The following is a 14,174-nucleotide window of genomic DNA, read 5'->3' as shown; positions in this document are numbered from 1 at the left end:
TTTCACCTTCTAATCATCTTTTTAGCTTTAAAAAAAAAATCATGGCCAGGTGTGGTGGCTCACACCTGTAATCCCAGCACTTTGGGAGACCAATGCAGGTGGATCACCTGAGGTCAGGAGTTCAAGACCAGGCTCGTCAACATGGAAAAACCTCGTCTCTACTAAAAGTACAACATTAGCCGGGCATGGTGGCACATGCCTATAATCCCAGCTACTCGGGAGGCTGAGGCAGGAGAATCTCTTGAACCTGGGAGGCGGAGGTTGCGGTGGGCCAAGATCACGCCATTGCACTCCAGCCTGGGCAACAAGAGCGAAACTCCATCTCAAAAAAAAAAAAAAAATTCATAAAGGGTTTTTAAACCCCAACTTTGATCAGACATATATTACTTTTCTAATCAATAGTAAAGTTGAAAACTTTCTACCTACCTTGAAAGGTTTTCAGTTTCTCTTCCCTGGGGGATAAATGCCTCACACTCATATTTCTAAATAAAGGAAACTCAACATCCTAATCCATCAGTGTTCTAAGAACTCAAGATTAAGATAATAAAGCCTTTGTTCCTGTTAAAGTTAACCTATTTGAATACAAATAAAAATATCGGACATCTGTTGCAAAATGTTAGCAGGAAGGGTTCAGTGCCAAGTCTCTTGCAGCCAACGTCAAGTTGTCTCTTTTAGCCTCCATAATGAGCATGTAATCCTGTTGTGCCCACAGCTTTTGAAAGCCATCCCCATTGGAATTGGCCAAGTGTACGGCTGTGATAACCCCTGGACTGGAGGCATCTTCCTCATAGCTCTGTTCATATCCTCACCTCTCATTTGCTTGCACGCAGCAATTGGATCCACCATGGGGATGCTAGCAGGTCTGTGTCCTCACTTCCCTGGGCTGTGAGGGGCTTAGAGCCTGGGGCCGGCTCCAAATAAAATGGTGACTCTCATCTTCAACACTCCACCTGCTGATTCCTGTGAACTTTCCCTCCTTCTGTTATACCCTGTTTCTCCATTTTTGATCTAGTCCCTTTATCCTCCCCTGAGCCACAGCTGCCCTCAAGAAAGGCTTTTGTGTTAGTCATTTACACCTTAGTATAAATTTAAAGTTTGAGGGAAGTTTCTTCCAGGCATATTTACATGTTAAGTCATCTGCAGTGACAACAAGAAAGATTTGTTCTCCATTGCAGAATTAAGGTATCAATGAAGAAGGAGAGGTTCTCTTTCTTGGCAGGGGAAGGATATTCTCTTGGCTGTTTAAATCAGACTTCTGTCCTTACTCGAAGAATCTCTTCAACCCATGCCAGTTTAACTGCCAGTATTCATGGGACTCTATGGCCATTTGTTTCCTTTAGATGTTTTTTCACAGAATAAAGCCAGAAGTCCTCTTTGTATAACTACCTGAGAAGATAACTGGCTCTGAGCTTTAAGGACTGCGGTAGGTTTCAGGGCCAGCAGATGGGCCCCATAAGACCCTAGACTCAACCCTGATGCCCGCCTTCTCTCACAGCACTCACTATTGCGACGCCCTTTGACTCCATCTACTTTGGCCTGTGTGGCTTCAACAGCACCCTCGCATGCATAGCGATAGGAGGCATGTTCTACGTCATCACCTGGCAGACGCACCTCCTCGCCATCGCCTGCGGTAAGTACAGCCCACAGAGGATTTGTTTCCTTTGTAAAAGGGTTTTTACATAAAACTGTTTTTGATGGTTATTTAGTAATTAATAGATTAAACACTATTTTCACTGAATACTCAACGTTCAGTCACATGAAGATGGTGGTGGAGGTTTGGTTGTTGTTCCTGGGCTGTCTTCTGTGATTGCTACTCTCCTGGCGGGGGTTGGAGCAAACTGACCGAGCAACTCTTATGCAGGTTACTCCTTACATGTGGAATTGGGTGATTTACATCATCTACAGCGATTCACCTTAAGCATTCAAACATTAACCATAGACCCTTTAAATGACCCCTGTTTGTTATATATTTGTTCAGAGTCCCAGGAAATTAGATCAACTGTAACAAGTTGGTAGATTTATATGTCCTCATATATGTCCTCATCCTTGAACATCCTTTATTTCTTGATGTTATATGAATGGAAACCAAACAAAACTCCTTTTGAGCAGAACATTTAAAATAGAAGTTCTATTTCAGTACATCTGTGGACTCTGTGAACATTATCTATATGAACTTATTTTTAAAAATAAATTTATAATAAAAATTTTCCAAATATTCTTGCTGAGGAAGATGTTCTGGATCAGCTATGGCCATATATTTGTTTCCTTAAGATAATTTGTAGATATATTTTCTTTTGCATTTTATGACAGTCACTACAAACTCTAAACAAGATATGAAGGGTAAAGCTGCTGTCTTTTTCATTTGCTCTTCTTAAAATTACTTTTTGCTATACCAACCTAAGGCCAGCACACTGTAGTTACTCAAGAAAAAAAAAAAAAAGTAGCTGTCATATTGCCCAAATAAAAGATAGCCATTCACCTAACACTCACCACAAAGTAGGCACTTTAAATACCTCATCTCTACCTTAACACTAATTCTCCAAGGTTGGTATTACTATTCGTATTTTGCAAACGAGGAAAAGTTGTGTCAAAGAGCAAGACTAAGGTGAGACGAGGGAGATGCCTGGGATGCAAAATTTAAGGAGGTGCTTACCCTCAGGGCCAAGCAGGTGATGACCCTGACATATCCCCGTGACCCTGAGAGTGAAGGCCACCTGAAATTTTGCACCCCAGGTGCTTCACTCACCTCCCCAAGTCCCAGCCTTGTCAAAGAGGTGAAGTGGCTCAACTGCATAGTGAAAGACAAGGCTGAGACATGAAGCTAGGTCTTCCTCAGTCCGAACTCATTAAACTCCCCACCCCCTTTCCCAGCATGGCACCTCTCTGTTCCAGAAGCCTCTGATAAATCAAGATGCACTCATTGGCTTCAAGGAAACTGAGTCACATCATCTCCCAAAAGTGCCAATGGGCCTGATGATCTCAGGAAACATGAGAATACACTAAAGTGAATTTTAAGCCCCTTTAGGTGGATCCTTGAACTTTTAGACAGACTACACAGTAATAATATCTGACATTTATTGGTTTTCACCAACATACTTTTCCAAATATTACTCCATTTTATCATTTTAAGAAGCTGAAAACTCTAGCTCTATTTTGTAGCCGTGGTGCCTGAGGCTAAGGGAGGTAAAAGGACTTGCCTGTGGGCAGAGGTAGAATCACCCTCCTTCTACAAGTTAAAGAAAGATCTGGAAGCATCTAGTGATGTACTTATAGACCAAAAATGGGAAAGCAGTCTATAGCACATACAAGTGGAGTTTGAGGGGCATTTTATTGTTGTTGTTTTGAGACAGGGTCTTACTCTGTTGTCCAGGCTGGAGTGCAGTGGCATGATCACAGCTCACTGCAGCCTCAACCTCCCAGGCTCAAGTGATCCTCCCACCTCAGCCTCCTGAGTAGCTGGGGCTATAGGCATGCACCACCATGCCCAGCTAATTTCTATATATATATTTTTGTAGAGACAGGGCTGCACTATGTTTCCCAGGCTGGTCCTGGGCTCAAGTGATCTGCCCACTCAGCCTCACAAACAAATGTTTTTATAGGTTCAATGAAAAGAAGAAATTCAGGCCATCTGGAAAACCTGGAACATGTAGTCAAGCTTACTTGTGTGTAGGGCCCATTGATAGGCAACCAGGAGGTAGTGAGAGCAGGAGGGAATGATAGCTCCTTCACCAGGCAGAACAGCCCCATTGGAAATAAATGTCACTGTTAATATTTTAATTTAAATTAACTTTAACTTAATAGGCCAGCATTTTTACATGACCTGAAACTAGACCTGTGCCTAAGTTCCCTCCTTCCATAAAAATGTCCCAATGGCAAAAATTCTAAATGCTCAGATACCTTTAAAATCAGTTGTCATTTATATTATTAAATTGGTTTGGGCCTCATCCCATTAAAAATTAAAAGTCTGAATGCTAGAAATGAAAAGTCAAGGAGTCCTGAAATTTTTAAAGATTCAGAGTCAAGACTGTGCCACTCTAGGCTCTGTTAGTGGCCCACGAGCTCCACATAGGATCAGAACAGGTGGCCCGGTGGTGAGGTGGCTGCGTCCAGACCCTGAAGCTGTAACTTCTGTCCAGAGTCTCAGAGGACAAGGACATCTAGGATACCAGCTGGGAAAGGACATTACAGGATATCCCTGGCTACCAAGTCCAAGTTCTGCTTATTCACTAAGGGATATTCATGTTTAACAAACAAATCTTAAATACCCAATTTATGTCAGATATTACCCTGGTGGTTTTCAACCAGGGGTAATTTTCCCCTTCCACGGGAACATTTGGCAATGTCTGATGACATTTTTGTGTGTCATACCTGAGGCTGGGGGAAGTGCTACTGGCATCTAATGGGTAAAATCCAGAGACGCTGTTAAACATCCTACAATACACAGGACAGCCCCCCAGAATAAGGAATTGCCCCATCCAAAGTGTCCACGGAGCTGGAGCTGTGAAACCTTGGTACAGGTCATCTCATTTAATCTTCCCTCCAGCCCTGTAAAGTGTGTGGATAATATTAATATCCCCATTTCACAGATGGGGAAATGAGGCGAAAGGAAGCTAAATACATTGCTTGAAGTCAGGTCTGCCTGACTGTAAAAGGCTGTGCTCTTTGCAGGACACCACACTGTTCCTGAAGCCAGTGCTTTTTCTACCAGTAAAAAAAATCCAAGCCCAGAACAGTTAGGCCCTTTTCCAACATCACACAGTCAGTGATAGATAAGACAGGCCAGGTGGCCAGGCATCCTGTTGCAAAGGTTCCTTCCACCACAGCCTGCTCGACACATCACCTGAGACAGACAGTTTTCCCTCCAGCCCAGGCAGGCTACATGTCTCATTTCGTCTTCTTTCTTCTACCCTTCCTCCTCTCTCCCAACTCTGCAAGCCCTACAGCCACACAGGAGCCCACATGGGGTTTTCGGAGGGTTTTCCTGCTAGTAACAACGCCAAATTTGATAAAATAGCAAATATCAGTGGGGAAGAGGGAGAGAGAATGAATCCTTTGGCTCTGGGTCCCAGGGAAGATGGATGGAGTTGGAGTCTTCCATTCTTCACAGACCAAGCCCAGAGTCCCACTCAGGCCGTCTGGCTCCCCTCTATTCTGGGGCCTTGGTAGTGGTTGGTTTGCCTCTCTCTTTCCAACCTCAGATCTGAGAGGCTGGTTAAGAGCCCACTCCCAGAGCCAGATGGCTGGGGCTCCGCCACTTGTTAGCCTTGTAATCCTGGGCAAGTTGCTTGAACTCTCCATGCCTGATACTAACAGTGCCCAACTCCTACAGCTGTTGTCAGGATCAAATTAGATCATTTGTGAACATGATGAGAATAATGCTGACACATAGGGAATGTCCAGTAAGTGCTGACCTCTATTATCTCTAGTTAAATGATGTATGTTAATTAATGAGGATTCAGCAAACACAAAGGATGCCATGGGCTCCTATTCGCTCTCAGAGAATAAGCTGCCTGGTTTGACCCATGAAACCCATTGACAGCCCCACACTCCACTTCATATAACTCATTTAACTCATTCTCTTTTGTTTGTTTGTTGTTTGTTTTTTGAGACGAGGTCTTGCTCTGTCACCCAGGCTAGAGCACAGTAAGCAGCATGATCATAGTTCACTGCAGCCTCAAACTTCTGGGCTCAAGCCATCCTCCTGCCTCAGCCTCCCAAGTAGCTGAGATTACAGGCACATGCCACCACACCCAGCTAATGTTTTTGGTTTCTGTAGAGATGGTATCTTGCTTTGTTGCCCAGACTGGTCTCACACTCCTGGGCTCAAGTGATCCTCCCATCTTGACCTCCCAAAGTGCTGGGATTACAGACGTGAGCCACCGCTCCCGGCCATGTAACTCATTCTTTAATCTCATCTACTCTTCCACCTTGAATCTCGCCTCCAAAACAAAAGGGACTTCTCCAACTGAAATATAGGCCGAACAGTCATATTATTTCACCTCTCTGAGCCTCAGTTTTCTCATGTGTGAAATGAAGACAATAATAGTGCTTACACTGTAGGAATACTGAAAGCTATGGTAGTATTGCTACTAGCTGGGCACACAATAACACACTAATAAAGATTAGCTCTTGTTAATATAATCCTAAGGACAATTGGGATGCTCTCAGTGAGAAATGAAGGGTTTGGAAGCAAAGGCCAATTACACTAGTACATTTTAATAGCTTCTCCCTGTTGCCGGCACTGGGCTCATTCCCAGTGGCCAGCCTCGTCGTGCCTTCCGTAGAGCCTACACGACAAGGCACTGGGCATGTCTAGCCTTCCTCAAGCTTTCAGAATGCTGCTCTTCCCTAGAAACCCTTACTATGTTAATAACTTGTGATGAAATATTCCAGTAGGGAGTTCTGGGATTCACTTGCCTTCGCCGTATAGTAAAATTTTCATTTATGGTTTATGCTGTTAAATGTTCCCTTACTGGAATGCAAGGTGGTGGGACCCAAGAGAACCATAACAGCTCACTTCTGGCCCTTTTTAACAAGTTCATCTGCTGTCTTTGCTGCACCGGCATTTGCATGGAATTTAACAATTTTAAAGCTGCCAAGCAATGGAAACATAAATCAAATTTTTAAAAAATCTTAGAGATAGCATTTGTGGCATAAAATTGATGGGAAAAGAATATGTAGAGCAATCTTGAGGTGCTATTAAATAGTTACTGGTCTCTTTTTTTTTTTTTTTTCTTTTTCTAGCACTGTTTGCTGCCTACCTGGGTGCTGCCCTGGCTAACCTGTTATCTGTGGTGAGTCAACACAGGCTCAGAACGTGCCTACAACATCCTTCCTGGTGTCCTCTTGGCTTCCCCAAACCTGCTGAAAACCTCTCTTCTCTAAGAACTCTTCCCCAGCTCATCTCCCTTATTTCAAGTCACACTACTCACTTCAGCACCTGCTAGGCAGAGGGAGCCAGGCCCCAAAATTTACATTTCAACTGTGGGCCAATTCATTCCTATCATCAGTAGGCCAGGAGCTCCTTAGAGGAAATTTAAGGAGCATTATCTTGTAAATCAAATTCCTTTCTATCATCCTCTATAACTATTTTTAAATCTTTATTATTTAATTTGTGTGTGTCTGCCTAGCTAGCTTGTGAGCCAGCATAAATCTTTGCCCCACGGCAACTAACTAGCTCCCCTCCATAGAATAAGGGGAGTCAAGCCCCAGCCAGGCAAGAGAGAAGCCAGAGCTGAGGCTTAAGGTCACGGGCCACAGTCTGGGAACCCCTTCCTCATCTGGGCTCCAGTGTAGGGCGATGTGTGAGGTCAGGAGGAGCCCATGCTGGCCCCCAACCCCAGTGCAGAGGGCTCAGGGCCCCACTTGCAGCTGGTGCCTCCCCTTCTCAGATAAGGGTACAAGGGCACACTTTGCATGGACAACCAGAAGTCCAGGTGATCTTGCAGATAAGGAGGGGGTGGGCATTCTAGTAACACCTGCCTAAATCTCTCTCCTCACCTTTAGTGAAAATGGGTGGTTTGGACTTAACACAGGAAGGAATTTTTCTTAGCAGTAGAATTTGCCTTCCTTGATACTATCCTGTTTTCCCCAGTGAACTAAATCTCTTTTCTGGGCCTCATTGTATTTGTGCACACCTCGGCTAAACACTTGATGTCGTACAGTTTTGTGATAAGTCTAGTACTCATTGGTCTTCTACCCTCAGCCAGTCCTCTTCCTTGGAACAGGGACCTTATCATATTATCTTTATCTCCAGTATCTGTTATAGTCTTCAACACATAGTAGGTGCTCAAGCAATACTGGATGAATGAAGCCCTAAGATAGTGAGCCTCTACGATAGGGTGTATTAGAACTGGGGTTGAATAGCGAAGCATCAGAAACTCTGAGGGGGAATAAGGGCACGAAGTGTGGGCTCTGAGGCTCCCTTCAGGCTTTATCAGCCTCCTCCTATACCCATCCAGTCGTTCATCCACTAAATCCATGCCATGTGCCATCCTTGAACAAGGCACTAAAAGAGATGCAAAACAGGAAGCTGTGGTTCCTGATCATGGATGTTTACAGTGATGACTGGCCTTTCCTTCTGTTTTCAGAGAAGTTACAGATTAGACTATTCAATTTAGACATCTTTCAAAACAAAATCAAGTTTACCTCGTTTGCCTACTGTGTTTAAGACATTGTGTTGGCCACTGTCCGGAATATGAAAAAGTACAGGCTATTAACTCACCTTAAAGGAATTTCCCACAATGTCATTGAGGAACAGGAAGTAAAAACGTTTAATGACATTTATGGGACCATCCAAGCCCTCCTCAGAAGAGCACATAGGAGCTGTACTCTTTTGTTTTCTAAGTGGCACATGTATGTACAACCTCATGTCTTCAACAATGCTGCCATCTGTTTGATGATAATAACCACATATTTAGGATCATTCGTATTGAGTACTTGGTATACACTAGAGGCACCAACTCTCTGAGTAGGCTTTATTATTCCTATTTCACTATTGAGGTCTCAGAAAGATTAAATGGCCATAACAAGGTGATCAGAGCTGAGATTCGGTTCTGGGTCTGTGGAAATCCAAACCAACATCCTTTCCAATGTAGGACTCCAAGGGTGCTTCCCAAACAACTTGTGCAGTCTTAGTGGGGCTTTGGAAGACTCGCTGAATGGAACTCATCACCCATGGGTGCTCCTTACAGCCTCAGCTCTGGTAGCAGGCTGTCTTTGTTGTTCCCCAAGACCCACCCAACAGTGCCATCTCTGGACACACACATGACTGGCATTGTTACTCCCGTGGTAGCAACTGAGGTTTTTACTGCTTAGAAGATGATGTTTTGAGGCTGGGCGCGATGGCTCACGCTTGTAATCCCAGCACTTTGGGAGACCGAGGCGGGAGGATCACGAGGTCAGAAGATCGAGACCACGGTGAAACCCCGTCTCTACTAAAAATACAAAAAAAATTAGCCGGGCGTGGTGGCAGGCGCCTGTAGTCCCGGCTACTTGGAGAGGCTGAGGCAGGAGAATGGCGTGAACCCGGGAGGCAGAGCTTGCAGTGAGCCGAGATTGCGCCACTGCACTCCAGCCTGGGTGACAGAGCGAGACTCCGTCTCAAAAAAAAAAAAAAAAAAAAAGATGATGTTTTGGCAAGAGGGGGCATATTTGATGTGCCTCGTAACTGAAGTTGCAGGCTCATTGTTAGCAAACTATCCATTCAAGCTATCTCAAATGAAGAGTGGAGAAGAGTACTAAAAAGCCTTAGAGCATCTCAAGAAATAAAATAGGTCAACATCATGAGAAAAAGAGCTGGAGATTGGAGAGCCCTTGAGAAGAAAGGCAGCTGTGCTCTGTCTCCAGCTCCATAGGACAATGATGACACACCTTTGCCTCTCTCCATCTCTCTGCTCACTTTCCCTGTGTCTCTGTTACAGGTTTCTTCTACTGCACACATCCCCCAATGGCCACACATCCCTGGTTTGTTCCCCAGTTTTTTCAGTTCCAGAACCCTGTAGAAACAATCTCTGTGCCTCTTAGTTCAACTTCTCAAGAGAGGGATTCTGTTGGCAGAGGGCACTTTCACCTGCCTATAGGAAGCAGTGTTTGAGTCGGGTGCCTATCTCTAGTCCAATCAGCTATGACCAAAGAGAAAACATCTTGAGCTACCAAATGGCTGCCAAAGACACTTCTCCAACAGGGGCTGATGGGAGAAGACACAGGATGACCATAGTTCCTAGAGTTAGAAGTCTAACCTAGCCAGAAACATAGCTTCTGACAACACACAGCCTCTACAAAAGGCATATTATGTTTTGATGACTTCTACATAAGGGCATATTAGCCCAACTATTAGGGTTCCCAGTGGCTGCATTTTGAAGACTGTGTATTCACCGTTGCAATGCAGATGAATAGCACTGGCATGATTTTATTTATATTGGTCATCAATGAAGTATCTTTATCAATGCCTTCAAAGCAGTCCCTCCTGTCCCCAGGGCTGTAGGTGATCGATAAGCGCTGATTAAAACAGCACAAGCACCTGATGTGACCAAGGCTTATCTGTGTTCTTTCACTCCAGTTTGGATTGCCACCTTGCACTTGGCCCTTCTGTCTCTCAGCTCTCACCTTCCTGCTCCTGACGACCAACAACCGCGCCATCTACAAGCTCCCGCTCAGCAAAGTCACCTACCCAGAGGCCAACCGCATCTACTACCTGTCCCAGGAGAGAAACAGAAGGGCATCAATCATAACCAAGTATCAGGCCTACGACGTCTCCTAAGTTTCCCTGTCTGAAACACATCACTGTAAATTCAGGCTTCAGCAGGCAGTCCAGATCCCCAGGATAAGAGACCACTTAGCCTTCCCTTTGGTCTGTTCTGTGACTCTCTCCTCAAACACAAAGAAGCGTGTATGTAGTCACCATTCCAGAACCTCTCTTTTCTAAGATGCACAACACTTATCAAAGATATGTTTAGTTTAGACTTTATACCCTTAGTTTGTCCCATAAGAGCTCCCTTGTGGGGGGAACTTGCCCTCTTATGCGAAATAAGCCTCATCCTTAAAGAAAAGTCACCAAGAAAGGGATAGAGGTCAGTGACATGGTCACACAACTCGGTCATTTAATATGGCAAAACACAGTACCAAGAACTGTGCATTAGCCTGGAAGGCAAGAGGGTTGGTTCTGCCCCAGCTCTGCTGCTAATGAGCCCCTACCAGGTTGAGTAAGTCCTTCCCCACTCTCCGCCTCCATTTCTTAATAAGTTTCATGACAGGGAGGGATTTGAAAGTCCTTTCCACCTCAGAAGTGTTGATTATTCTCTCTCTCCTATAATCTGATGAAATCAGCATGACAACAAGTAATTACTTTAAGTAAAGGACGGAAGGGTTACCCAAGAAGAGGCAGGAAAATGTTAACGTTCTATAAAGTTTTATTCTTGGGTAATGGGAAGATGCTCTCCAGACTTGGGGTTAGGAACCTAAATTCACTGAAAATGCCAATATGCTTTCCTTTACATTACAGAAATATTTCTGGAAGTGTCAGATGAAAACTAATCTTTATCAGCACTCAAATCATATTATAAACAAATGTGTTTCCCTTTGTAATATTCATAATCATACTCTCATTAAACTGTTTAAGTTTGCAAGTTGGCATCAGGGTTTTCTTAAAATGGGGCTCACCTAGAGGTTCATACATTGCTTACTTGAGGGGTTTTCCATGCTCAAGCATGTGCCTGAAAAGAGACAAGGATGGGCTCAAAATCATCAGAACAGGGTTTGATTTGCTTATGGAGTGAATTACACAGAAATGACCTTGGACATGGTTTTCTGTTTGAGTTGAAGCACAGATTGTTAATAACCCATCTCACTATTTAGGGTAGAGTCTTTTAGCTTTGTGCCCCCAAATTACAAATCAAGCCAGTCTTGAGTGGCCAGTAACCCTTGTTTAGTCACTCTGGTCATAGTTTCAAGCTCCTAAGCCACAAACCTTCTTTGTGGAACTCCATGTGGCCTGACTTTCCCACCCCTTCTCCAGAGGGGAATGAACCTCTCATAGTGCCATAGCGGTGCCTCCCACCACCCTCCAAGCACACATGCACTCCCAGTTTATTGTCATGGGGATGAGGACATAAGAGGGAATGTGGGGAAGGAGAGGCGAGGACAGACCCTCTATAACCACAGCTTTAAGAATTACATTTTACCAAATCCATCATTTGGAAAAGTTAATTTCTATGTTTGCCTTTTCTTGGTCTGCCCCCAAGATTCTGGCCATGTTTTAGCAGCCCAAGAGCACTGGGTGGCATATTTCTCTTCCACATCATATCTAGCCCATATGACTTCTCCAGGAAAATGCAGCACTTAACGGTGGAAACAAATCCTCCACATAGAAAAAGCAAACGAGTCACACTCCAGAGGCTACCTCTGAGTTTGCAATCACACCTTGAGGCCAAGAAGGTCTCGGGCTGTATTTTTTTTTTTTTTTTTTTTTTTTTTTTTTTTTTTTTTGAGACGGAGTCTTGCTCTGTCACCCAGGCTGGAGTGCAGTGGCGCAATCTCGGCTCACTGCAAGCTCCGCCTCCCGGGTTCATGCCATTCTCCTGCCTCAGCCTCTCCGAGTAGCTGGGACTACAGGCGCCCGGGCTGTATTTTAATGACCGTGGAATTAGTGCTCTCTGAGGATTAAGCATCCAGGAATTTCACCAGAAGGCTGTTTATGCTCACAGCTCACTCAGTTGCCCCAGAACCTCCAAATGATGACATATAACTATTAAAGCACCAGTTTTCATGCATTTTCCACCAAAGTGTTATAATCTGGTTTTATTAAGAGCAGGAAACCCTTCACGTGCATGCTATTCTGGTTATTGACCACTAATAAAACCCTTCAGCTGTTCTAAGTATTTCAATATCCTCGCCTATAAAGCAAGCTGAGTTGACCCATGATACTAAGCAAAGTAGAAATAGATAGGGTAGAAGAATTTGACCTATGAAAACATACAAGGTCTACAGAATACCAAAGTAGTTAGTCTAGTCCAGCACTTCAATTAAGCACCAACAGTGGAGAGCTGCAGCCGGCTCCATCAGTTCCTGAGAGTCCACTGCGCAAGTGAGCACATTTCTTCCCATGCCATTCAGTGACATCACATTGATAGCTTGAAACCGGCCATGGTGGGAGTATTTACATCACAGAAATCAGCAAACTACAAATCTGGGCATGCATACATGACACGAACACATGTTTTACAAGCACACATACAAACAAACAAACAAACAAAGTATACAGGAATGTGAGAGGGAAAAGGGAGTGAGGTATAAAAAAAAAGGACAGGACGGGGCACGGTGACTCACACCTATAATCCCAGCACTTTAGGAGGCCAAGACAGGTGAATCACCAGAGGTCAGGAGTTCGAGACCAGCCTGACCAACATGGAGAAACCCCATCTCTACTAAAAATACAAGATTAGCCAGGCGTGGTGGTGCATGCCTGTAATCCCAGCTACTCAGGAGGCTGAGGCAGGAGAATCGCTTGAACTCAGAAGGCAGAGGTTGTGGTGAGCCGAGATCACACCATTGCACTCCAGCCTGGGCAACAAGAGTGAAACTCTGTCTCAAAAAATAAATAAAAGGACATACACACCTATATATCCCAGAGAGGGGCCTTGCACGGGCCCATGAAGATATGCTGGGGACCAAAGCACGTGATTAACTCAATTGTCGGGAAAATTTTTTAAATGGGTGGAGCAGAATGTGTGCTACATGTATGTACACAAACATGCACACACACATGCACAGTTTTTTTTTTCTTCATCGAACTAGCCCATTGATGGCACATAATAGCCCTGAGAAATAGTAACTGAGTAATTGACTGAAACACCCTCCTACCCCTCTGTCTCAATGGAGCTGCTTTTCTATTCTCTCTACGGAATAAGTTCTATAGAGAGAATAGACTCTACTGGCTGGAATTTGAAAACTGTTTCATGCACACAATGTCCTTATAACAGATACACAGGCTGTCAACTAGGCCAACTGACTTGCCGCCAGAACTTATTGCCTGTAGCCTCCTTCCAAAACACATGTGTAGGGTTCAGGGAAAGAACTTTTCAGAGTAGTGCACGGCATCTAACCCTCAGCAATCCATCATTTTATGAGCAATAACATCAAGCCTCTTTTGCAAACGGTCTTCTACAACCATCCTTTCCTTACAGAGCCTTTGTTATTCAGACATTTAAACTATATAATGGTTTCAGGTGAGGTGCATGTAGATAGATGGTAGATTGGTAGTTCTCAAACTCGAGCATGTATCAGAATCACCTAGAGACCCTATTCCAAAGATTGTCAATCAGTAGACCTGAGGCACCGCCTGAGAATTTCCTTTTCTAACAAGCTCCACACAGATGCTGCGGGTATAGGAGCCCATACTTTGAGACCCATGAGATAGACTTAGAAACAGGATGCTGCCTCCACTGATTTATTTCCCTTTCATTGTATATTGTAACACACTGGTTGCAAATCTAAGAATAGATGCACTGGTTGTGCATCTAAGAATCATCTGCAAGGCTTATTAAAACACAAATCCCTGGGCCTCAACCTCAAAGATTTGGATTCACTAGATCTGGGTGGAACCAAAAATCTGAGCTTCTAACAAACTCTCAGATTATACAGATGCGGCTGGATCCAGGTCCAGAGATCATTGCACA

The 14,174-nt window shown here is 44.2% G+C and overlaps 1 protein-coding gene across 1 annotated transcript in view; it reads left to right on the top strand.

The window, feature by feature from the left end:
- SLC14A2 (solute carrier family 14 member 2) overlaps nt 1-10,534 on the top strand; it is a 471,086-nt gene extending 460,552 nt beyond the window's left edge. The window contains exons 18-21 of the mRNA XM_055233428.2: nt 713-860; nt 1,496-1,630; nt 6,745-6,794; nt 10,061-10,534. Coding sequence (XP_055089403.1) covers nt 713-860; nt 1,496-1,630; nt 6,745-6,794; nt 10,061-10,261 — 534 coding nt within the window. The 3' untranslated portion in view covers nt 10,262-10,534. The remainder of the gene's footprint in view (nt 1-712; nt 861-1,495; nt 1,631-6,744; nt 6,795-10,060) is intronic.
- Nucleotides 10,535-14,174: the final 3,640 nt, after the last annotated feature.

Source organism: Symphalangus syndactylus, chromosome 1 (assembly GCF_028878055.3).
Source record: "Symphalangus syndactylus isolate Jambi chromosome 1, NHGRI_mSymSyn1-v2.1_pri, whole genome shotgun sequence".
In the NCBI taxonomy this organism is placed as follows: Eukaryota; Metazoa; Chordata; class Mammalia; order Primates; family Hylobatidae; genus Symphalangus; species Symphalangus syndactylus.
The sequence above is the reverse complement of the archived record's forward strand: the minus strand, read 5'-3'. Positions and strand labels throughout refer to the sequence as shown.